Genomic DNA, 26695 nt, shown 5'->3' with positions numbered 1-26695 from the left:
CCTCTACGAGTTGTGCTGGCCTGCTCTAGTGGTTGTTCAACATGACTCAGGATGTTTGCAGAAATCCATGAAACTTCTTTGGCTGAAGCAAGAGCGTATTCAAGCATGGTTATGCCCACTGTGCCTGTTTTTGGAAAAGATTTGGCTTTTGCATGTGTGTTTTTACAAAAACTAAAGAATTGTCCTTGTTTATTTTGGCATGTGGCATGATTTATTCAGGGTTTTCTCCCAAATCCTCACCCCTTGTGGATTTTTAAAGTCATAGACATAACACATTTCTGTCTATTTCCTCCCTTGCAATAATCTTTGAATTCTGTCTCTTTATACTTTTTCATTTATTTTATTTACAAACTTATAGAATCAGCACATGTTGCTGATGTAATACTTTTTGTTCACATACACACACATACACACAAAGAATATTTCTATATTAGGGTTTATATTCCAAATATTGGAAGATCTTCATCAAATGTGCAGAAGGAACCAATATTTGCATGAGGTAGTTTGACCACTCAGTGCACACTGATCAGACTAGCCTATGCAAATCTTGATATCTTCTGTAGGTAAAGTATTGTGTAGAAGCAGGATGCCTCATGCTGTGTGGTCTCTTACAGTAGTACAGGAGGTAGTAAAGCTTTCCTACAATTTCCTATTCCAATTATATAAAATTCTACCTCCCCACAGTATTTTTTTTATATTACAGTTCTTGCAAATGCCATTGTGAAAACATTAGAAGAACATCAGCAGCACCCTGAATCAAATAAATCCTTCTGATTCAAATGGCAGTTGACTATGCCACACCTCTTTCTGGATGATAAGGGTAGGATTTCACTGAGATGAAGCAAACTGAGTCAAGTCGGCTTGGTAAATGAATTATGCATGCATTAAACATAAGGTTTCTGTTGACAGGATCAGGCAGATGACTTCTTGAATGGTGTTGCAGTGTAGGGTTCCCCCCCGCCCCACAGCCTTGTCTACAGTACAAATTCAAACTGACTTCTGGTCCCAAAGAAGGGATCTCCATAAGACCCGTGCATGCTGATTTTGCTACGGAGAGTCCCACTGCAAAAGAAACAGGCTAGATGTTTTCCCCCAGTGCAACAGTAGTTTCTCTCTTTTGTCATTCATTTTCTGTGACCTTCTCTTGAAGGTGGGTTTGATTGCGTTGCGAAGTGGTGGGTTTGCATTTTGGGAAACATACATTCATTTTTGTCACAGGCTTGTTTTCTGATGCTTACTATGGTATTCCTTTAATCTTATTGAGAGTACTGTATTTTAAATCAGTATATAAAACAGTGCTTCACCTCTTAGGCCACGATGGCAAATCCAGTATGCCTTGTATGATATTTTTGTTTGTTTTGCCAGGAAAGCAGGATTTAGTCAGCTGGACTTTGCACTTCCTTTGTATTGTTTGAATGTTTGCTTTTTTCTATCTCAAGCTGCAAAACTCATCTTGAGATGGTAGAATGTATTATTTTGTGTAATCAGCACTATATTTCTTCATCTTCTTTCAAACTGTTCCACTGACTTCAGACATAGTGATTTGAAAAAAGGAAATGGCTTGAAGACTAGAGTCTCTGTTACTTTGTGAAAAACAGATGAGGAAAACTTCACAGTTGCCCCAGTGTCATGCAGTGAAATCTTACAATAGTTTTCCTTTAAGGCATAGAAAATGTTAGTGTCATCATGAATCAACATTCCACATTTCCTGTCTGCTACTGTGGTTAGCTTCTGAAGTCTTGCACAATATAAAGAAATACACTTTTCATCTATAATGAGCTGCTGGTTTGTACCAGAAGCATGCAGATATGAATATGACTAATAAATAAACAAATGTTGTTGAAATGGTACCCAAAGAAATATGGGCTGAATGCAACCAACATTAAGGTCTTTTAAGTTCCACTTAAGTTCTATCCTTTAAGTATCCCAGACACATTGAAGCATATATTTAACCTTCCCAGGAATTGAGAGTGTTTTTAGCTTGAGATATTTCAAGTTTTAAACCCTGAATAGTTTTACAATCTGAGTCCTTGCCTTCAAACAAAAGAATCCCAGATACATGCTTGCTTGGGTTCTTTCAGCTACACTATTACATGTATGTTTAAATTCTATGAGCAACAGTGAAAGCAGGTTATACAAAGTTTAGATGGAAGCCTTTTTTTAAAAAAATGGTTCCATATTTCTACTCTCTCCTGGAAAATTATCTTCAAAGCATTTCAGAATCATAACATAAATCAATTACAAAGGAGTGTAATTTGATTTGGGGAAATATAACAGCAGTGTAATCTATGGGGAGTTCAACTGCTACAGTCACTTTGTTTTGTAGAATCCGTAGCAGCAAAGCCTGAAATGCGAGAAGCAGCATATGCATTCATTTTAAATTTTTATTTTTTAACTGCTCAAGTAATCTAAAAGGATTTCAAGTTGTAGCATTAATTGAAATATTTGAGGAAGGTCAAGGGTGGGCAGCCTGTGACACTAGCACTGAATGCAGCTCTTGGCCAGATTTAATGTTGCTCTTTGGCTAATTTCTCCTCAAATAAGCAGGTTACTCCTGTGAAATGTACCAACCTGCCCCCTTCCTAACAGTCTGTTGTTTGGAAGAATGAGAAGAAAGCATCAGAGTCAGAAAGAAAGAACAGTCAGGTTTGATTTTGCCCCAATTGACCACATGCTCCAGTAACACCCATCATTGGCATGAAGATCCAGACAGATTAACCCTAAGGAAATGTGACACCTGACCAGGAAAAAAGTTATGCCTAGACTACAAACCCCAGACCATAGATATATAAGCTTTTGTCTTCTGTAGACAGATCTCCTGTCTGTACCTTCTTCTTGGCAATAAATTAATCAAACCAACTTGTGTCTGTGAGACTCTCGCTGTGTAACCCAGAAGAGTTAGTGTTCCAGAGAGCATTTACTGAGATTTGCTCTGAGACACTTGATAGCTTGATCTGCCTATTCCTCATTCCCATTTGCCTCAAGACCAAAGAAAAACAATGGCTGACCCCACTAAACGTCAGTCAAGTTGCCAATGCCTTACTCTTGTATCAGAATCAAGTGGCATCAGTGAACCAATAGAGGTAGTCTATTATTGGTGACCATTCACAGTTACAACAGTGATGAAAAAGTAACTTTGTGACCACTCCTCACATTTACAACTTTCGCAGGTCTGTAAAGCAAAGGAAAGCTGAAGTACGATCATAAGCACAATTGCAGTTTCACTTAGCAACTGCTTCACTTAATGACCAAATTGCCAGTCCCAATTGTGGCTGCTAAACGAGGACTACCTATAAACCACACAAGATAGCAGATGGACTGAATCTACCACTCTAGCAAGATCCAAATTGGTCAAAAGAATTCCCCAGAGCTTACATAGTCCAAAGTGAGGTAGATTTCTTTTCATTTTAGCTTTGTTTTCATTTTAACATTTATATTTCTTAGATTCCTAAATCATGAACATAAAGTTGATGCTTTATTATGTAAGTCTGAATATTTCTTGTCCTATGACCCTTGTCTAACTCCATTCTGCATCTGGAAAACTTTGATACCCACATCTGATACTTGGCCCACTCTATGAGACTCTTGATGGGAAACTCCTTCCCTTTGTGATCAAATCTGTACTCAGAAGGAGCAGGACCCATATATGCCAGCTCAGATAAGTGAGCATTAGGGGGACAGTTTGCCTTCTTACTCCCTCTGTTCTTGGGAATGTGAAGAACTTCACCAAAACGACTGGCTTATACATCCCTCTTTCCTAGAAGGAAGATGTCTGGTAGCTGGTAGGGTGGATATTCTGAAGGATTGAAAACATCCCATTTCTTTCATGACTTTTAGTGGCCTCATGTTGGATCAGTTATTAATTCCTGTATTTCTTCTTTCTATATTCGTTCTCATCTCTCTAGTTCAGTGTTCCTCAACCTTGGCAACTCTAAGATGTGTGGAATTCCCCCAGCCAGCATGGGAGTTGAAGTCCAGACATCTTAAAGTTGCCAAGGTTGAGGAACACTGACCAGGGGTTCTCAAAGTACGGCCCGCGGGCCAGATACGGCCCGCCAGGGTCATTTATCCAGCCCGCCCGCCTGATTGGCCGCCGCTGCTGTCTGTCAGAAGCAGAAGTATTGGGGCTGTGTTGGGAGCTGCACCCTTGAGGAACACTGAACTAGAGGGATGAGAACGAATATAGAAAGGCCACTAAAAGTCATGAAAGAAATGGGATGTTTTCAATCCTTCAGAATATCACATATCCCCTCATGCACAAGGAGGGAGATCACAGAGCTGAACTATTCTACATGACAGGTATGCCGGGTCCGGCGGCTCTCCTCCTCTCCTCAAACTCTGCGGGAGGGATCCTCTGTGTGCATAGGAATTAGTTCATGTTTTTTTCAAACTATAGTCCTCCCCCACAACATTCTGAGGGACCGTGAACTGCCCCCCTGTTTAAAAAGTTTGAGGACCCCTGGTCTAGACTGTTGCATCCCATAATCTCCTGCAGGGGCCATGGGAAACCACCTGGGTTTTTTGGACTTTATAACTAACCTACCATATGTCAGAAGTCTGGATACCTTTCGGATGGCAGTTTATTTTCTTAACCCATTTCATTCCAACATGGCTTCCATTGCATTTCTGAAACAGCTCATCTGCTCATTCAACAAATTTTCAGAAGGAAATAATATCATTTCTGACAGAAGCCCACAATTTAAGGCAAGTTTTTTGAAGGCTATATTTCAACTTTTGAATGCAAAGGTCTGCCAGTGCTTGGTCCATCGTCCACAGTTAGGTGCAGAGATGGAGAGGATAAATGCCTCCTTAGAACAGTACCTTAATTGTTATATAAACTATCACCAAAACAGCTGGCCTGGCCTTTTAACCCAAGGCTGGATTTACTTATAATAAACTCAATTTCTGCTCCCACAGTTATCATTTCAGGCCACCAAAGGCATCTACTCTTGCTGCTGGGTTTTTCCAGTTTTACCCCCCACACCCCCCTGCCATTCCAGAATGCTCCCATTTTCTCCAGGAACCTTTAAGTTGCTTAACCCCTCCGCAAGGAATAGTTGGAACAAGCCATGGCTTCCTACAAGCACTCTATTGACCATCAACCTCTGGTCGCCCCCTCCCACCATCACTGTTGGAGATCATGTTTGGCTTTGTATGAGGTTTTCTCCCCTCCACATGGCCATCTAAGTTTGTTGAGCCATTCGCTTTCATTGCGCAGATAGGTCTTGTGGCTTTTTCCTTAGAGTTTACAGCCACCCTGAAATTTCATCCACTTCTTCGCCATTCTCTCCTTATCCTGGAACCTGTCCCATACCTTTTGTGTACCTCTGTCCCACTCCTCTTGGCAGCAGCAAGTTAAGGAAGTGATAATAACAAGAAAACATGGTTAAAAAAAAAAAACCTGAGTTCATTTGTAAAAGTAGTAGCTGATAATGTTGCAGGACCGTCCCAGTCCTTTTGCTATACAGTTGCTTTAAGAACTTTTCCCACCTCTGGCTAAATAGAGAGTGCTTTTTTTGCAATTCAGGCCTTGTAGCACTTGTTTTACATAACACATCTGTATCCAACTCCTTCAAGGAATTCAGAATGGTTGCAGTACATGAGGTTCTAATTGTGTTTGAGATGATGTCGTGTTTTGAGATATATTTCTGGAATAGAGGGGAGGGGGAAAATAACAATTTTTTGAGCAAGAAAGTGCTCTTTTTTTTAAAAAAAAAAATCCCCTCTGCCCTCAGTTTTGAAATGGCTAATGGAAGTGATGTGGATGCTATCAGAGACCATGAGGTTTTGTTTGTTTTCCTTTTCAAGTTAAATTCAGAGTGAAAAATAATAGGAAGTGGTTTGCAAAGTCACACTGGCTTCTATCACCGCTGTCAGCGATGACCATGAGGAAGTTCTGTGAATGCTAAATGTTCTGCCTAAAGCTATATACAGCTCAAGTTTATTCATTAGATCTTTTGTCAACGGGCAAATAATACAGGGTGAGTATTGGCATTTTCATATGTTGTTCTTTTAAGGAAGCTAAATTCTCTTCCAGTGTGCATGGTTTGTGTTACTGTTTAATGTATTGTCTTATTGTTTCAGAAAGATATCTTAACAAACATAGCCTTATATGGATATCTAGACATTTCTAGAGAAGACAGACTTGCAGGGTTATATCTGTTGGCTGAGTTACTGCAGTTAAACCCTTTACATCTGACAGCATTGCCTCCAATTGTGCTCTTGTTCTTGTATTTTTAATGGTGCTTCTCGGAATGTTACTTAACATCTGCAGAATAATTTAAAGAAAAATATAGGTATCGGGAGTGTACATAGGCCCCTCCTGAAGAATTATACCAGCGTCGTCTTTGTGTGATGTGTTCAGCTGGAAGCTAGACGGTCATCTGTTGTGGTGGCTTTAATTGGCTTCTTGAACCAAGAAAGGGATTGTACTCAACAGTCCCTATCATCTTCCAGCTCGGGGATTCTTTGGCAAGCAAGGAATACTATCGAGGTCCTGATTACTTATTGTACTTGAACAGTATTGAACAGTACTGAACAGTATTGAACAGTATTGAACAGTACTTCTGGTTCCTCACAAGAAGAGTCAAGAGAGACTAAAGTAGTTCTGGGCTAGTCAGTTTTATTCTTTTGGGAAAACAAGGCTGGTTAGCTGGCTAGTTTTAGAAAGGAAGGAGTGGAAAGGGAGGTATTCTTTTGCTAGCTTTATTGTTTTTTTAAGACTTTTTTTTTTACATATACATACAGTTATAGATGTTAATTTTCTTGTATTTAAACGTTTTAAATTATTAAAACCATTTCAAAGCCATTCCGAGCACAGGAACAGTTTAGGCAATATCCGAATACTTGGCAGAGTAACATTAAGTTTGTTTCAGCTTTTCTGTGATAGTGTCTGAAGCAATCTTGTAGACAGATTTCTGTGGTTACATTTATATGGGATTTTAAAGCAAGTATCTTGATAATCAGTTGTAGCCTAGAGTGCTCTATAATTTCCTCCTTGCTTTAAGGGCATAGCAATTCAAGAAAAGTGATTAATTTCTAAGAAGAGTATGATCGTAGTCATTAATTTGATTTATAACCTTCCTTCATACTCTGGAGAGTGCAAGGATCAAAATTCTGTTCTTGACTCATTGCAAAAGAGCAGAAATGCAACTGATCTGTTATTTCTTTACTGTTAAAAATACTTCTCTACTTTCCTGTTTTAATATATATATTTACATATGTCCACATCACTCATTTCTTTTTACAAGAAAGGTTTTTAATTCTGTTTTTTGTAGCTTCCTCTGACTAGTGCCTTCCACAAATATTGGATTACAATTTCAAACCTCCTTACCTATTCAATAATGTTTGCAAGTTGCAAATTTTTGTGAATATGAACTGCCAGTCTTAGAATTGCCAATTTCATTGTGTTTGAGGTTTGGTGACTTTAATGAATAGAAATTCAAGAGATCCACTGGGGGTGGGGGGAGAAGAGTAGCAAATTTACCCCTTCTCCATTCCCTGGAATCCAGAAATAAATATCCCTCTTCCATAGTTAAAATTCATTTTCTGTAATAGTGGAGAATACATCCTCTGTATTCCTGGAGAAAATCTATCTATGTGGTTGCTAAGAGTCGACACCGACTTGACAGCACATAACCAATCAATCAGTTCTCTGTATAAAGTAGATCCTAAAAACTATAGGAAAGCTTTAGGCTGACTAATCTGATACATATGAAATGAACATTAATTCAGAATCATGGTAAATCAAATGTTACATAGGCCAGTGAAAATAAAAAGGGAAGTAAAGAGACTGTGGGTTGAAGCATCAAAGTGTGTAATAGGCACACAGTTTGATATGATTCATGTTGCCACAGAAACATAGCAGCTGTTCTATCAGCAGAGGGAGATGTTGCAAAACTTACTGTGCTTTATGAAGTGTTATCGCAAGCAAAGAAGGAAATCCACAGGCTTACCAACAATGCATATATTCTTCTTGGTTATATCTCCAATATTTAGACTTACCCAGGATATCAGGAATTGTGGACCTTTTCTTCATGGGGATGGCCAGAAGAATTATTGTACAGAAGTAGAAGGACAATGTTTTTTTTTCTTATGTTAATATTGTGCCACGCTGTCACCACTAATACATTAACACATACACACATATGTAGTTTCTGTTGGTTTTTCTTGAAAACTTAAAGTTAGAAAAGCAAATAATAATGTATGTTTTGTATAGTTATATAACATGCCATTACTTCATTCACTTTTAGTTTCAACTGTTTTATACTGTTAAATACTTCTGCTCCAGTCTACAAGGCAGAGAGTCTTTTTGTAAACTTCAGTCTAAACCATGCAGGGCCCCCCTGAAAATATGATCTAGCATGGCGAAAACATTGAGTTTCATTACAACCTGCTGACACTATTGTGCTCTGAATACTCCTCTCTTGAAAAGGCATTGTTGTCATTGTTGTTCAAAAAAAAAAACCCAGTGTGGTTTCACACATTAGCATATAACCACACAGTCTCTAATGGAGGGTAAAATACTTGCAATTAAATGGGAAGGTTCTTGTAGGAAAAGCTAATGAAGAAGTTCCAGTCTTGACTTTTATTAATACTTGAGTGCTTTGAATAATTACAAAGCAAATGTTTCCTTCCATAGAAATCTTTAGTAAAAGGTGAAAGATTTACGCAGTCTGAAGAGAAACCAGTTGAATCCACTGAATTGCAGGAGATTAGGATTTCTGTAAGAGCCTTTTTAGTCAAGAGTTAGTTCATCTTAAATTGTTTGGCAGCCTTGGCTGGTTTCAGAGTTCCAGGGCTGGTCCTCTGTCTCTTCTTCTTGCCCATTGTGTTGGGAATTTTCATGCTGTAGGGCAGAATTGTGGATTCATGTGATAAGTAAAAATGCGGGACTAAAATAAGATAAATCAAAGATGAAATGAAATGAGATAAAAATAGAGTCCAGAAAACAATTGCTAGAAGCCAAATAAAACAAGCACTGAGTGGAGCTTACCAATTGGGCTGCTCCACCCATACCATCTTGGGGCAAAAAAAAAAAAAAATTATCACATAGATAGTATGACTTATAACAAGAACTGTAGCAATGTGACCGTGGAGTTCCTGCCAGCCATATCTTCTTTCAGCCTGTCTCCTTCCATCGACCCCTTGCCTTTTCCATTAATTCCCATTGTCTAGGCCTAAAGGAGAAGCAAAGGAGGTCTGTAACAAAACTGCAGTGTCCAAGCTCTTAGTTCCACTGAGACAGAGGGCCAACTGAAACCATCTTACCTGTATATGCTTCATCTAAGCATTTTACTTCAGCTGAAATAGACACCCAGAGCAGTTTATTTAAAATCGGTAAAGCAAGACAGTTCCTGCCTTTAGGGCACAATCTAAGTGGGAGGACAGGAAAAAGGATAGGGAGGGAAGTGCGGGGTGGGAGGCAAAATGCCAATTCTGTAATATTACGTAGTAATACTTAGAATAATACACCTGAATGGAAATAGCTCAGGAACCGGAGGTAATATTTCAGCAGAAATGAAATGACTTTATTTCTCCCATTTCCTCTGGTTGCATAAAAATTCTAAATAATAATTATTAAGCAGTTTGGTGTTGAAGCTAAGGAAGATAAATTTCCATATAAGGAGTTCAGGAAGAGAACCAAAACTGCCTGAGATAGGGGAAGAGGGAGTCATGGAGTTATGTCAATACTGAATATTCAACATTTATCCTGAAAACAAAAACTTAATACAGAGGCAGTTTTGGATTAGTTGGATTTTTTTTTTACTAGCTTAAAGTATATATTGAAAACACTGGTAAGGTACTCCATTCATACAATTTTGATCATTTTTTTTAGCATTTCTTGCTGAAGTCTTATGCTGGTATTTTGGGAAAACTGTCAAATTGTATTTAAATTATTTCAGTGGGATATTTGTCTTGTTTGCTGCAAGAGTTAACTAGCAACTTCCTTATAAGGGAAATAACTATAAAGCTAAGAGAACTTGGAAAAGGGTGGAATAAGAAGAAGGAGAGGCAGTTGACTATGGGACAGTAAAAAGGGGGGAGAAGAAAATCAGTGCATTTTAATGTGCATTTTAAAAGTCATTTATTCTATAATTAAGCATACAAGAGTAGCCCTTGGTTACATGATATACTTACTGAAAGAGAAACAACTTCTTATGCCATGTACCTTCTGTTCCTGTAACTATATTGTTAAATAAAGCTTTAACTATTTACTGGATTCGCATATTGCACTAAACAATAATGTGGTCAGTACGGTTTCGACTTACCTTATTGTGTGCATCAGCCAGTTGTGGGTGATTCTGTAAATCATGGTTAAGCAAGCTAGACTGTGCTTATTTATTTGTACATTTCATTGGTTACATGCATATTCTGCCTTTTCTCTGGATATGCATGCACAGAAGTGGGGTCTCACCTTATTTTACTCCCCACCATTGAGGTAGGCTGGGCTGAGAGAGAGTCACTGAACTGGGGAGACCATCATCAAGTGGGACATGAACCTTGGTCTCTCCAGTTGCAGTCCACCATCTTATATATATTTAGCAGTAAGTGTGAATCAAATCTATGTGAATATTCATGGAAACCAGGTTATAGGAGGAACTGAGACAGACTGAAATCAGAATCAACTGTAAGCCATTTAGGGATTATTGTTTCCAATCCAACCCCCTCTCAAAGAAGATCTCTGATTAGAATATTTGCTGACCACCACAAATCGCTAGGACTTTTATTAAAATGGTTAGTTAACAATGTCAGATTTTATCTACTCTAAATGAGGAAGTGTCATACACTGCTTGGGTACGCTTAGCCATAGATTTGCTAAATCACTGTTTGCTTAGGCACAGTAGCAAGAAACTCTCTGCAGAGAGATTTTTTTTTCCTCGCATGGGTCTAAAGGGGATAAAACAGTACTAGTGCCAGTGCCTCCGTGAACTGTGTTTGCAGTCTCCTCAATAAATATTTCTGCCAGCTCTCTCCCTGAATATATTAACTGTGGTTTTGTTTAACAGGTCTTTCCCTTTGTATTAGGCGTGTCCATGAGAAGTGGAAGTGACACATAAAAAGAAATGTCCCATTTCAGACCCAAGAGCAAGGAACGGGGTTTTTGTTTCATGTAGAATAAATGTTGAAAGGAAGAGAATGTAGACAATGTAGAGATAGTCCTAATCATGTTTTGTAGAAATGGGGAAAGCAGAAACTGTGTTCCATTTTAAGCATAATTTGTTGGAATAGGTCATTGTGGCCACTTCACACCTAATGCTAAATCATGCACCATGGTTTACAAACTACAATGTACAGGTTTTGCTAAGCCATAGCTTTCATGTTGTCTATGGGGATTCCTACATACAACTGGGTACTCAACAAAACTAGATACTGGATTAAACAGATCTTGATTTGTCCCACCAGAGCTGCTCTTGTGTTCTTATGCCACTGAATAGTTGCCCAAAAATATCTTGATTGATTTGTAAGAACCCTTTGAGCAAAACCCCCCTTTTTATCATATATTTTTTTTAAATAACCCCAATCCTGTGGCGCCTTAAAGACAAACCATTATATTATAACGTAAGTGCTGGAGATTTTTTTTTGCCGCAAAAGAGCAACACGGACACTCCTTTGGAAACATAAATACAAATATTAGTTTTCAATGTATATTGTTCTCTGCATATTCCCTTCCATGTTGCTTCTACTTGGGGTTAGCTTCGACATTTTGATAGTGCTGCAATGTTGCTTTTCAATCTAGACCCAATTTCAGTCAGTTTGTATCCTATTGAAAATTAGAAGAGCTGGCTCTTTATTTCTTTTTTTATATATAATTTTTATCAAAAGTTTTAAGAGCAATAATAAGAACTAATACAAACTAAATTAGGACAGAGAAAACAAAAAAGAGAAAAATAATAGAAAACGCTACAAATGCAATAAGAAGAAGATATAAAGGAAGATATAAAGCTATAAAGAAGTAGTTTCCAATATTCTCCACAGCAGTTATAAGTACAATTATATTTTAATCTCTCTCTCTAAAGTTACATCATTCGTCTCTTCTTTCTATAATCAAGAGCTCACTCTTTATTTCAAGATTAAATGACTTGGAAATCTCTAGTTACCAGTTTCTCTTTTGGCAGGAAGCCTTTTCTTTCCTTCTGGTTTCCATAGTCTCCTGTGGACCTTGTCTCAAAGCACGGTGAGATGATAGGCAAGGCATGATGCAACTTTTGATGCTGCTAAACAGAACCAGAATATTGAGAGAGTTCTCTCCACCTCCCACTTTAGTCTTTGTCTGGCACCTTGAAGGCGTGTGAAAGAAAAGGTTAAAGAAAGTTTTCATCCGTTCACTCTCTTTCATTACTCTTGGCTTCTATATTACCTGGTCAGATTAATTTATTTTAGACTTCACTGCACTCTGCTTGAATTTTGATAGATCAGATCAATTCATTCTAGACTTAAAGCAACAGGCTTCCCCAGATCAATAAAGTACTCCTGGGATTTCTTTTTGTTGCAATTCAAGGTGGCGTAACAGTTTAGTTGGCTGAAATTTGTATCTGATTGTGAGAAGCAGGAATAGGACTGAAGAGATTTTGCTGCTGCTTTTGATGGCTTGTAGGATCCTTCTAGCACAGTTAGTGGCCTGATTTGCATTTGTTCTAGGTACGAAACGGTTGCCCTCAGCTTACCCTACAAGCATCCCTTAGATACGAGACTTGCTGCTGAAAGGAAATGCAGTTCTCTTCTAGAGGGTGTGTACCTATGAGAAACAGGAAGGCAGCTCGGCAGCTGCCTGTGTGAAGAGAGTGCTAATGCTGATCTGGGCAGGTGTGCAGACACACTGCTCCACGTACTTTCTCCAAGCATCTTGGCAGCTGTGCTGCCCTTCAGCAGAAACTCTTCTGGGGGGAGAACAGGGTAGAGCGGAATGACTGCGTTGCAGCTGAAAGAATTATCCCATTCAGGTCTATACAGGAGAAGACGGGATCGCCCAGATAGCCTGGGTCTTCAGGGGTTACCTGAGCAGAAGCTAAGGTGAGTGGTAGGGAAAAGGTATTAATGGTTAACGAGAGCTCAGCGCGGGTTTTATTTAATGCAACCATTTAGCAAAGAGTATCACATAGACTACAGGGTGGTGGGTTGTAATAATGTTAGCTACAAGACGTGCATGATCGGAAATAATCACGGAGCAGATAATTTAGGTGGACTTAAGAGGAAAGAGCTTTTGGAAGCAAGCTCTGTAGTTTGTTCATTACTCTAAATGCTACAGAAGTGCTAGCAGTGACAGTTAGAAGTGGCCACAGACCTTGGATTACAGCTTACTTTTCTTCACAATGTATTACTTCTGGACAATATTTTAAAAATAAGTCTTAGTCAGCAAAACCCACTTGCAGTGAAAGAAAGATGCCCTTTAGGGAGCTGAATGGGGCTAATCTATTATTCGAGAGGGGATTTCTTTAAAAAAAAGATGTTACTTGTTAGGTCATGTTCTATCTTCTTTTTTTCTTTTTGGATTGGATATTTTTTATTGAAATGCTTCTGACAAAAGAATGCAGTAAAACCACTTTTAATGGGAGGATAACCAAAAAAAAAAAAGGTAAAGCAATATTTGTGATATGGGCTAGAGTCCAAAAATTGGATTCCTTTTTTAAAGCAATATGATTTTTCCCCTACCAATGCACACTTTTAAAAATATTGACTTTTAAAATATAGGTCAGTGAAAAGTCCTGTTACTTTTTAAAATGAACTCAATGTTTTAGATCATAATTGGTGCCTGTATCCTACTGTTTGTAAGAAAGAAAGAAAGAAAGAAAGAGAGAGAGAGAAAGAAAGAAAGAAAGAAAGAAAGAAAGAGAAAAAGAGAAAAAGAAAGAAAGAAAGAAAGAAAAAGAAAGAGAAATCTTTGAGTAAATGTTATCAAAGGCATTAATTGAAAGGAAGGGTTTCTGGATGTCTGTAGAACTATGGGGCTGCTTAATTCTTTAATCTCAGAAATAAAATTGCAAAATTGTTTGTGGCATTGGAGTAATACGGAGTAGCCTGTAAAAATAAAAGACAACTGCCAATTCAGGAAAAAGCTTAAAGGACAGTTTATTTACTTGTAGCAATTGGCAGTTCCCCACAACCACCACTTTGTTTTTTTGCAGTGCCTAGAAGTGAATTCTTTTTGTAGCCAAAAAATGCACCATCCACTTCTGCGAGATTTCAGAAGGGTTGGGGGATCCCAAAGCAGTTTGAAATACAGGTAATCCTCACTTATCAACCATTCATTCAGCAACCATTCAAAATTATGATGGCCCTGAAAAAGGAGATTTACAACCGGTCCTCAAAGTTGCTGCCGTCACAGCATCCCCGCAAACACGTGATTGTGATTTGGGCACTTGGCAACTGGTGCACATTTACGATGGTCGCAGTGTGTTGCGGTTACGTGACTCACATTTAATGACCCTGGTGATTCATTTAACGGCCACAGCCAGAACTGATGTAAGTCAGCATGGTCATATGAAGTTTCACTTTACGACCGTGTCGCTTAGCAATGGAGTTACCGATCCCCATTGTGGTCAGTAAGTAAGGACTACCTGTAACTCTAAAAAGAAAAATACTTGCAATGAAGGAGATTCCCTTCTCCCCCTGATTCAAGTAGCATGCCTTGCCAGTGTTGGTGGAGGTGTGGCTTTTCTCCTTGGTAATTCCTTGACTGGGGTATTGTTTTCTTCTTGATTGTTTGTTTGGTGTTAATCCCTGCTTATCTGGGTGTTATGCTGGAGAGGATATGTTCTGGTCTTTTTTGTTTCTTAACTTTTTGTTGTCTCCTTTGAATGGTGTGTAAATATAGTTTATTTCTATGTGCCTATTGATGGCTGATTTGTCTGAATGCCAAGCTTCCAGGAATTCCCTAGCATTTTTGGATTTGGCTTAGTCTAGGATGCTCACAGTTTCCCAGTTGAAACTGTGGTTGAGTCTGTCCATGTGTTGTGAGATTAAGGATTAAGTATAGTAGTTGGCTAAGATTGGAGAGATCCAGATTCTAGATTATGCCCAGCCATGGAAATTGACTTCACTCCCTCTTATCTTATCCTCCCTCACAGGGTTGTTGAAGAGATAAAATGAAGAGAGAACTCCCAGAGAAAAAGCAGGATTTAATTCCAATAAATGAATAAATAATGTTTAGACTAGTGATAGGTAACCAGGAAGCCTTGAAACATTTTAGATTCAGCTCTTCTTCAGCCTCAACCAGATTGGTCAGAATTGTAGGAACTGGCATCCAGATTACCCACTCCTGGGTTAGTATATTGTATTTGACAGATAAGGAAGACCTGGGTTCAAATTGTCACTCAGCAATAAAATTTTGTTTCTCAGTTTTATCTTTTGTAGAGGAGAAGAATAAAGGTCAATTATGCCAACCCAAGCTCTTTAAAGGAATGGTAGGAGATATATAGTTGTAAAAGTGTGGGAATTTAGATAAGCTTGATTGCATTTTATCATTAATGTTAGACCACGTTTTAAAATTGTTGTTAATTCATTATGAATTGGTTTTTATTGTTCTCTTCTTTGGGATTGTTTTTAAAAATGAATATGACTGTAGAAATTGAATACATTTAAAATCTGTGTGTGTGTGTGTATTCAAAAATTAGAATAAGAGTGAGCCTACAGTTTTTTAGAACATTGATGTGAACTCTCAGGTCAAATCTTCAGGTCAGTATTTAAGCAGCCTGAAAAATTTCTGGTGCATCTTGGAAATATTCTGTAGCTGCATTAGTCATCCTTTCCTTGCAGTTTGCATTTGAGGAAAAAAAACATAAAGTGTATTCACAATAACTTGTGATTCCTCTTAGCTATGTTGTTTCCCTTAATCCCAACAGTCTATCTTCTTCGAGATGTACTGTATCTTAATTACAAAGTGATCCATTTATAAATAAACATGTGCAATTAACTGTGTGCAGATCAGGAAACTTATGTTACAACTGTGCATTGCAAAGGTTCATGCAATTTGGTGTGCTGACAGAGTTAGCTGCAAAAGTGTATTATCTTAAGCTTTATGGCTGCACGTTGAGAAAATACTCCATGCTGAATACAGGCCACTTCAGTGTTCCTGTGGGTGCTTATAGCAACATCACAGTTTTGGGTCATTCTTCAGGAAAACCACTGTTTGGGTGAGGCTGTTTTTTAAAGAAAACTTTGATAAAAGCCTGACTATCACGTTGGGTTTATCTGCTAAGATGGATGGATGGATGGATTCGACTGCATTAAATCTCCTTTTTCTCCCCTTTAAAAATGCCTTATTTAAAAACTGAATGATCACTTCTGAAGTTCAATACAAGTTGCCACTAGCTTTGGAGTTAAAAGTTAAGACAATTTTAATGTAGCCTGTTATTATGATGTGAATTACAGCTGTGCCTTTAGGCCCTATCCAACAGGAAGAAACCACTGTTTTGGAAGGGGTGTGTATGTGTGTTTATATATGTGTAGATAGATATTCTGAGAAAGAGAGATTCTTATACAACTAGATGTTCCTGATGTAGCCTTTTCCACTTCTGTTTTAAAAACAGTAACAGTGACTGCTGTTTTTCTTGTATTACTGACATTTACCTTTGTTTTGTGTGGCTGAAAAGCCTGATTATATTTATTATACTTCTATTGCTCAAAGGCTTGAATAAGTGTGGAGCATTGCAGCCCTCCCCCCCTTCCCCCTCCCTTTCATGCCCTTGCCTTTACCCTTAGCGCTTTTGCAGGGATGTTGCTTAATCATTCTTTTAAAATGCCTTCAGAGTTACTCACTAGCCCCAGAGTACAGAATGACAGGATGGGGGAGCGGTGTAGAAGAAATTGTACTCCCTGATATGACTGGCTGTCATGCCAGCAGCAGATCCTCCAACTATGTTGTGTTTGGCCACTCATGATGGGAAAATAAGCAGGAGGTAACACATCCTCCTTTCAGATGGAAGAGCAAGTATGTGGCAACAACACCTTGAGTGGAACTTGATTATCTGTTCTGTTGCAGTACATTTTATGAGGGAGCCAAAGGTATGATAGCCAACATATGTTATAATTCTGGTATGCTGTTCCTCTCCTGGAAGCAACTGCATTTTAGATCCTGATGTTGAATGTTAAACAGTTAATTTCATGCAGCTGTTAGGTCATTAGTCCAAGAAAGAAGACTAATCAAACCCTATTATCCTCAACTTGCTGTTCTCTTCCTAGAGAATGAGCATAAACTGAACACAATGGGTTTTGTCCTGTCCTTAGGTTTGTAGCCAGGAAAGTTGATTTCACTTTCTGGTACATGGACGTGCCTTTCTTTGATGTCTTTCTTTTGCAGTCAACTGAGAGAGGGTGCTGTACAGTATCAGCATGGGGAAAGAAGGGGCATAAGGCAGGAACTACAGCTCAAAGGGATATACTGTAGCTTGTAGGTTTTATATGTAGGAGTTCTCTGATTTAATTCCTGGCATCTCCAGTTGCCAAGATCAGATGGTTGTTGATGGAAAAGACTTCTTCCTGAAACTCTATAAAGAGCTGTGACCACAGCTACATGAACAAATGAAATCCAATCTGACTGAAAGGCAAGATATAGATTAGCATTTCCCTGGCCAATAATTCACATTGCAAACTAGGACATTCTGTGTGAGTAGAAGTTGATGTGGAAACCTAGTTTAGGATTGTTTTTGGCTGGTTCAAATTAACATTTCCTCTTCCACAATATGAAGAAATTCTAAAAATTTTGTCCTTCGTTTGCATTTGTTCATAGTTTCTCTCACTCCTTTTCAAGGAAGACTCGTCTCAGGCAAAGAATAGCAAGCCCAGTGTTCTCCTTATTTCAACAGTTCCATTGGCCATGCTTACTTGGGTTAATGTGCATTGAAGTCCCAAACATCTGGGGGACATCAGGTTTGCTAACCTGCCTTCGGCCAAACCACAGCTCCTATTGTATATCCCTAATATGCATGAAAACCAGTAGTTTATTTCCTTAGGAAGGGAAAAGATTTTCCAATACATTCCTGCAGAATGTATTATATAGCCATTTCATTAGTTTAAGCCTTCAAATGATGAAATAGGTTTCTATGCATTCCGTCAGATCAGAACTTAAATGTGAGATACAAACTAAGCTAATTGTACTTGGCTGAAATCAGTAGATATTCACATATGAGTGTTTGTCTTCATATTGCCTTCAATAGGAAAACCATTTTTTAAAAAAATGTATTTTAATATTTTCTCTTACGTTGTTTGGGGAAGGTTCTTCCTACTAGAAACTAAACAGCATTTCATTTCTAATTGAATCTCTCTACATTGTAGGGTCCCAAAACCATGGTGCTGCTACATAGTTGGCCCTGTCCTGCAACCCCCTGTTAATCAAAGCACTTAGATGAAAATGGTAACCTTTGAATAGTTCATGTTGGAAGAGGCATTCTAGAAAATGCTGTGATCTCAAGCTGCCACGGCTTTATCAATAAGAGTATACATTTTGAATTATGACCTCAAACAAATTAGAAGCTAATATAATTAATGTAGGAGCTGTGCAAAGTCCATATCCTATCTGTAGCATTTCGAACCATCTGTAGGCCTCAAACCTTCCTTTGCAGCCCACGTAGGACAGATTGCTGTGGCCTAAGCAGGAAGCGACTATGGTATGGGCTCAGTGTGATAGATCCACATTTGCAGCAAAGATACAATAAGCAACCGCCGTGGTTGGGTAAAAGGCACCAGGAGCATAATATTCTGAAAATGTTCCAGTTATTCTAGATTCAATCCCTAATTATTGTTCTTTTAATTGATAGAGATAGAGATAGAGAGAAATACCCTGAATACTTCAGTGTGTTGTATGCATGTTCCCAATGTCCTTGAAAAAAATTTGTTTAGTAAATCCACTCTCTCAATGTTCCTTAAACAACTACTGAAACTTCTTATCAGTCATCTGCTGGATAGGAATCAGCCTTGGCTAGTCTGTTTACATTCTGTTCTGGTAAACAGTGAGTTTTCCCTGCATCCTCAAATGGAAGACTTCTCATTTCACGAAATTAAAAATGGAGCCAATGAGCTTTTACAACTCATGCCGTATCACTGGTATAAGCGACATACTAGTAACTGTTCTCAGCATCTTTATTTTAAGCATTATTTGCGGCAATCTAGTAAATGTAGTGATTTGACTTTAAGCTAATGGTCATGTGACAAGAGTATTGCATTAGAGTAGCATTTCACTTAAAAGCTTCCACGAATAGCAAGATCTGAATAAAACATTTCCAAGATTTTGTCTCTTATGCTGTTTATATGTCTTTACATTCATTTTAAAAAGTCCCCTGCGTGCCATAGAGTAAACTAAGTTAGAATCTCTTTCTCTGCTTATTTGGAAGGCAGGGAGGTTCTCTGGAGGAAAACTCAGAGAAAGTTTTGTTTAATTATGATTTATTTACTAAACCATAATTGGCTAATATAATTGTGTGAATGACATAGATTATGTAGCTTGCATCAGTTGTGTTGTGACAGGACTGACACAAATTACAGTATGTAGTTTGCATGATGACATGATATCAGTGACCTAATTATGACTTCTATTGAACACTTATGCGTGATATATTACAGTTTTCTCAAAGTAATGCATAATATATACTCATATTATGAGTGATGGGGGCAAACACACTGAAACTGCAGCCCTCTTCTTAGAGCTCATAGTTACTTTGAACGTTTTACCTTTCAGCTCATTTTTGGATACATAGAGAAAAAGTCAGGAGTATTTTCGGCCAGTCCTAAGCATTTTACTCATTCTTATAGACTGATTTCTCTGATAAGCAGATGTAGAAAGAAGATTTTATGGATGTCCACTCAGATATAAATCAGCTATACTCAGTGGGACTTACTTTCTAGTAAATATATTGTTAGAAATGGGACTTCTTTCCCAGTAAGTGGGTATAGTGTTGTATTGTCAATGGACTGTATCAACTAGGTCATACTTAGAAGGCCTATTTAAACCAATGGAGTTTGTTAATCAGAACTAATTAATACCTGGACTTCTGGGGAAGCAATGGCAGATTGACGGCCACAGTGGAAAGAAGAGCCGGTGAAGAGATCAGCTCCTCGGAACCCCTCTCCGGATCAAGGAGAGGATTAGGATCAAGTTTGCTCCATACAGAGGCTCACCTGTGAAGAGATAACAGAAGGGATCAGCTCCTCGGAACCCCTCTCTGGATCAAGGAGAGGATTAGGATCAAGTTTGCTCCATACAGAGGCTCACCTGTGAAGAGATAACAGAATAACAATTTCTGCTGGGTTTGAGAGCTCTGGGAGCCAGGGGAAAACCACCTTGCCTAAGCGGTGGTTTGGCACCTTCAAACAGACACTGAGTTCACCCACTTCCTCTATTAACTACTTTAGGAAATTACTTATTATTGACCTTTCGGATGTTAAGAACCTTCTAAAGGGCAAGTTTCATCACACCGGGAGAGCTTCCTTCTGTCCTGGATGAAATAAGTTTTATGTAAGTTTAAAGATAAATAGAAAAATTTTAATTTGGGGAAAACAGCAAAAGAGTGTCTAGAATGTTGATTTTGGAAAATTAAGGGGCCATATGGGCTTGAAAGAATTTTTTCTGTGGGTTGATTAAAATTTTATAAAAGTATATATGAAGATTTTGAAATTAACTGTAAGACATTCTCCTGTAGGAAAGTTTTGCTGACTGGAGGATAAACATATGATAAAAGAGGACTTTGAAGGTTGACTAGAGGGAACCAGAGAGAACTAAATATTACAATTAAAGGAGAAGAGACCTATTAATAAAATGGAGCAATATTATTGACTATAGAAGAAATTAAAGCTGTCTGGGAACAAATTTACAAAAGGGATCTGTTAAACTATTGAAGCTGTCCTTGAGAGGAGACAAAGAGAAAAAGATCAACTTGTGCAACACTATTTGTCAAGATTAAAGACCAACCTTTTTAAAAATAAACAGAAGGACTACAAAGTGAACTTATTTGATCAGGGTTAAAATCTATATGTATATTGTGATTTCTGGTAGGTATTAGTGGAATTTTTTTAATGACCAGGACCAAATGAGATGCTTTAAAGATTTGCTTACAACTGGGGAAAGATTTCTTTTGCTTTATCTCTTAGAGAAAGTGATAAGTTGGAGCACAAAATGGAATTATTTCATTAAGGTTAAAATATATATATTATTATTTCTGGTAGCTCTTAATGGACTTTTGCTGAATAGAGCTGAATGATGAGTTTTTACAATGTGTTTATTGATAAGAGATGAGTTATGGAAAGAAGAGATCTTTTTTTATTATTGAAATATTAGAGCAGGTATTAAGTTGTGGGAATTGTTTACACTTGTCTAGAGAGAGGGGGGAATCACTTTTATATTTCTTTTCTTTCTTTTTTTCTCTCTGCATTTTTTCTTTTCCTCGCTTTTTATATTTCTCTCTTTTGTATTACTCTTTTATCTTTGTATTTGTAAACTTTAATAAAATTATTACAAAAAAAGAACTAATTAATAACTTACTGATTTTAATACGGTCAATTCTCATTATTTGCAGATTCCATACTTGCAAATTCACCTACTCACTAAAATTTATTTGTAACCATGGAATCCATACTTGCAGCGCTTTTGCGGTCATTCTCAGACTAGCAGAGCGGCAAAAAATTTGAGTTGCCCAATACACACGTTCCCGGCTGAGGTTTCAGTATTCGCTAATTCAGCATTCACAGTGACTTTATAGTATATAACTACAGCAAATAATGGGAACTGACTGTACATCTACGCTAAGTATCATTAACTGGATCCAGATTAAAACATAATCAAACAGTTGATATTTGCCATCTCTCTGTAAGTAAATACTACAAGTTTTGTAGCATATTAAAGATGAACACATTTTGGAGGCAAGTTTTCTGCACTTATGGTAGAATTCTTAGTCTTTAATATGCTAGATTATTTGGCAGCAGTACTCCTCTATGTGAGAAAATAGCCTGTCTTTGAACAGTCTGTGATGTTTTAATTACATTTTGAATTGGTGGTCATTACATGCCTTGTTGAAGTATTGTTTTTCATTGAATTAATTAATTAATTAATTAATTAGACAGTGGAGTTGTGATTTTATAAATAGTTTTTATAAGCTAGAAGTAGAATAAGATGGAAATAGTTCTTCTATTATTTTTATATAATCAAACACGTGATCTTTAAAATACTCATACTTATTTCTCTTGATATAAACATAGATTTTGTTGCTTGTTTACAAACTCTGTGGGACTGACATTCTATTTAGCAGAGCAATCAATATTGCCTTTTCCACCTTCGATGAAGGTCAATCTTCAGTGTGGTATCTCCAATGGAGTCGTTACTATAATAAGAACGTAATTTCGAGCCAGAAAGTCTGGTGTTGACAGTTACTCCAACCTTATAAGGAACATGATGGACATATGAGAAGTCTTTCATGGCAAGCTTCACCTAGATTAATCAAGGTTTTAATTATAGTACTGGGTGAACTGTTCATTGTTCAAAATAAGAAATGTCTTGTTTTAAGGTAATTTTTGAAAACATGTTTTTATAGTAAGTATATCAGAATAGAAATGCAGCTTAATACTTTAAAAGCTTCTGATTAAACAAAGTACTTCTGTGAATCCAACTTTTACTGTAATATGAAAGTTTAAATTGCAACTCAGTGAACTCACTCAGTGAACTGAGATGGGTTCTGTCAAAATCCCTGTATCATGTGCCTTGTTTTGTGCAATGATTCCTAAGCAAAATCCTGAAAGAGTAATGTGAAAAGTTGAATGCATAGAAGGACTGAAGCAGAGAAAAGTATCACTACACTATACTGTACTTGTCATTTTTTCCTGTAGTACTTAAGGGATCTTGGGATTGTTCTGGTTTGTTCTTGCAAGAACTCTATGGCTGAGTTTACATATAATGCTAAATCTGGATTTTTAATTATGTGACCAGGTTCACACATAATGTTACCATAATTTCACAGATCACATTATAGTTAAGCATCATATAAGCTGAAAACAAATAGTTTAAGCTGATTTTGTGTCATACTTTTCACAAATGGGTAGGAATTCGAACTACAGTCCATGATTACTACAACATACTGGTTCCCTAAAAACACCTTTTTAATAGAAAATCTCCCTGAATTAAATGTAGGTTCTAAGAAAAGATCACAGCATGAATTTCAGAAACTGTCCAATACCAGTTGCAAGTTTTTAAAATGTATGCCACTTAACATAAATCACTTCCCTAGTTGCTTGTGGAAAATATTGGCAATGATGAACATCTTTCATTTTTTAAACCAAAGGAAGATGTCTTCTTTTTGTTATTTGTTCTCAGTCTCTCTGAAATGCTGAAGAGACATGTACAAGTAGGTGACTAATAACGTCTGAGGTCTTACTTGCATGATTGCCATATTCTTAAATATTTTATCCTTTAATGGTAAAGGAAGTGTGTACCACTATACAGCTCTTTAAATAAAGTTTACATAAGCCATAGTTTTAAAAAGCTTTACTGTTAAGAAATAACAGTGATAATCTCTAAATTACATCTCTCCCACAAGCTCTTCTAACTGCTTCTCATGCTACCTTCAGTTAAAAAGGGTGAAGACACACTGATGGGTTAATAGGAATGCTGTGTAAGGACAGAATACTTACTGGACATATTTTCCATGCCTATGTAGGATTCCCACAAGTTTTTCATCCAGAATTGTGCACTCATTAAGTGATAGCTAAGCAGCAAATATTAACCAGATTCAAGAAGAAAAGCCAATTTATGGCAAAACCACACGTCATGTGAATTATGCTACTTAAAAATCTGCTTAGGGGCTGCAAGTTCTCTTTTTTAAGAAAAATACAGTTTCACTCAAGAAGCAGATTAGCACTGAAGGAGATAAACCTTCTTCTGAAGCTATTCTCTTGCTGAAACTGGGACCTTTTAAGGTAAATTGCATTTCAGGGGAATTCAAATGTGGAGATTGTATTGGGGCAGAAATATAATGCTGTACTAAAAAAATTGGCTGTAATAACTATAATTCTTTATTCTCTTGGCCACAATGTACAGAAGCTATGGGAATTGTATGGGAAACTCAAATATTTGTAGTATAATGACAAATCTTTAATATAACTAGCTTGCTTGATAGAATGTATAGTTTGACCCTTGATAAAATGGACATTAAGGCGAATATACATTATTTCAAACCCTTATAAATGTAGACTTAGGAGACAGTTCCTGGCATCTCTGTTCAACAGCAAACATGTCTTGAATATCCATCTACATGTCTACAGGTAGTCCTCAACTTACGGCCATTCATTCAGTGACCGTTCAGAGTTACAAATGGTGCTGAATGAATGGTGGTTATGACTGGTCCTCGAAGTTCTGGCCATCCCAGCACCCCCACAGTCATGTGATCGCAATCTGGGTGCTTGGCAACCAGCTTGCACTTATGACTGGTTGCAGTGCTCTGCAATCATGTGATAGCCATGTGCGACCTTCCCTACTGGCCTCCCCAGAAAGTTCACAAGTTGCTGGGGTAAGTCTCCCCCATCTGCACACCCTCCCCAGCCCCTTTGTGCTCATGCCAGACACTTGCACACCCCCATATACCCTCCCCAACCCTTGCCACACCTCCAGTGCACCATCACGCACCCTCCCTGAGCCTTGCTGCACCTCCCTCATGCACTCCCACATGTCCTCCCCGAGCCTTGCCACACCTCCCTTGCACCCTTGCGCACCCCCATGCACCCTCACACATTTTTTCTTTTCCTCACTTTTTATATTTCTCTTAGGTTATATTACTCTTTTGTCTTTGTAAACTTTAATAAAATTATTACTTAAAAAAAATCATACTCCTTAACTTGTTTTTTCACATCCTTGGTACGCCTCTCTCTGTACCTCCCATTGTCCTTAGTACTACCATCTGTACCTTTTAATGAGTTTCATATAATGAGATATCCGTGCATGGAGTTAGATTTGCTATAAAAATTTCTTCCAAAAACATGCTATTCCTGTTGAAGAATTTTCAAATCAAGTATCTTGCCACAAATACATCACAGTAAACTAGAACAACTCCTATAGTAAGTTAGCATGACCCAGTGACCCTTGTTAAAAGATACCATCAGTAGGAAATGTCTGCTTCAAACCTCATTTAAAAGTTTATGAGACATAAACTCATTGGATTATCTTAGAGGAATTGTATGATGGTGGCGGTGTTGATGATGCTAAGTTTTTTTTAATCCCCTGACTTATAAAAAAGTGTCTTAGGAAAAGCGCCATAGTGCTATATTCTTACTGTCAATATTTTTTTCTGTCATGAAAATGCATCTTTCATATCAAAAAGGCATCCTATGAAGATACTATGATCATGCATCCTACCTGCCCAATGTCACTCTTGCTAATGTGCTGAAGCAGAAAACATGCAGACTATTCAGCCCTAGATACAAGGGGAGAGGGAGTAAAGTGCAAAGGAATTACCCAGAAAACAAACCAAGAATTTGCAAAAGGTCCTTTTTAAAAAACAGTTTTCCTGAATGAGGTTTTCCTAATACAGTATTTCCTTCTAATCTTCGCAAAGGCGTTAACAGTCCTGATATAAATATAAAGGCATGCCAGCATACTGGAGTAAGTTTTTCCACATTAAACGGTCAGTGACAACTAGTGTGCCCAGGCTTACAGCTTTCTAAGAGCAGCGCCTTAGTCCAACTCTTGCTAATAGCAGTAAATAGAAGAGATCATCTGCTCTGTCTAAGTTGCTGTTACTACCTTCCAATGGAATTTGCTGCTTAGGTTCCTCTGACACCCCTAACCTCACAGTGACATTCAAACTGTTCTGTAGCTGAACTTTTAACTTGAAGCTCTTCAAACTGCACGCAGCTAAATCCAGTTCTTAGTCAAGTCCCCATTAAGGATTGTTCCTCTCCTTATTCCTACCTTTGGTGGCCTCTTCAGAGCTCTCTGCTACAGTTGTTTTTCAAACGGTCGCAAATTAAGAATGGAATTCCAAAGCAGAGGACACTCCTATGCAATTCCAGAGAACGAAGAAGTATCGCACGCTCATCAGAACGATAACCATGATAGCCATGCAAACACGGGGGAAAGAGCCGTGTCAAAACTGCAGCGCAGGCACAGTGACGTAAAAGTATACAAAGAAATATGTGACTTTTATGCAAAATTGTAAGTTTACCTTCTCAGTTGCTTTGGGACTTGGGCTACTTGCGTTTCTTCAAGCATAGTCTTGATTGATGTTCATATGGCTGAGCGATAGAATAGAGCATGATCTACCCAGTAAGATGCTCTGGAAGTTTTGTATTTTAATCTGGGTATTGTGTGTACTGTATTATGTAATATGTGTATTTGTTTCTGGTTCCAAAACTAACATCCTTGATTGGACTCCTGATGTCCTTTTTGGGTACTTTACAGTCTACAAATATAAAGTGGCAATACCTATTTCATAAAGAGTATGAAATACTTGCCTGCAATGTAAAATATGTTTTCTAAATTCCATTGAAAATTCCTTATTTGGGTTAACTAGTATAGAAGCAGCCATGCATCCTAATCCTTAAGCAGAGGAAAAATATATTTTCAGGTGGCTCATTTCCTAGTAGTATGTACAGCATTGAATCCTGGCAGAAAAATCTTATACGTGCCTCCTTCAAACTGTTGGACTATTTCCAGGGAAGTATACATAGGATTGTTGCTTTAAATTGCAACCCAGGCTACTTTTAGCAGAATATAAATTCCATT

At 37.8% G+C, this 26695-nt stretch overlaps 1 protein-coding gene, 1 long non-coding RNA gene and 1 pseudogene across 7 annotated transcripts in view; 1 reads left to right on the top strand and 2 right to left on the bottom strand.

Annotated features, from left to right (window-relative positions):
• Positions 1-26695, top strand: part of LIMS1 (LIM zinc finger domain containing 1) — a 71014-nt gene that overhangs the window by 20500 nt on the left and 23819 nt on the right. Inside the window, exon 1 of one of the 5 annotated variants that reach the window (XM_007427626.4) lies at positions 12332-13014. The exons of 1 other annotated variant lie outside the window; for it this stretch is intronic. In XM_007427626.4, the coding sequence (XP_007427688.1) occupies positions 12908-13014 (107 nt within the window). In that variant the 5' untranslated portion in view covers positions 12332-12907. Of the gene's footprint in view, positions 1-12331; positions 13015-25575; positions 26126-26695 lie in introns of those variants that run through there. 3 more of the 5 variants (XM_025166309.2, XM_007427624.4, XM_025166308.2) reach the window with 3 other exon arrangements.
• On the bottom strand, positions 6585-26002 carry LOC112540565 (uncharacterized). Of its 2 annotated transcripts, none has more exons than XR_003084657.2 (4): positions 25883-26002; positions 19978-20112; positions 12102-12218; positions 6585-8848 (listed from the first exon to the last, which is right to left on the bottom strand). It is a non-coding gene; the product is annotated as an uncharacterized LOC112540565 (long non-coding RNA). The 2 variants fall into 2 exon arrangements; XR_003084658.2 differs by having other exon boundaries at positions 12102-12215.
• On the bottom strand, positions 8593-8695 carry LOC112540566 (U5 spliceosomal RNA; annotated as a pseudogene).

The sequence above is a fragment of the Python bivittatus genome, unplaced genomic scaffold (genome assembly GCF_059951505.1).
Source record: "Python bivittatus isolate LINGU-HERP-01145 unplaced genomic scaffold, Pbiv_v1 ctg000060_np1212, whole genome shotgun sequence".
Classification (NCBI taxonomy): domain Eukaryota; kingdom Metazoa; phylum Chordata; class Lepidosauria; order Squamata; family Pythonidae; genus Python; species Python bivittatus.
This window is presented reverse-complemented; position numbering and strand designations above follow the sequence as displayed.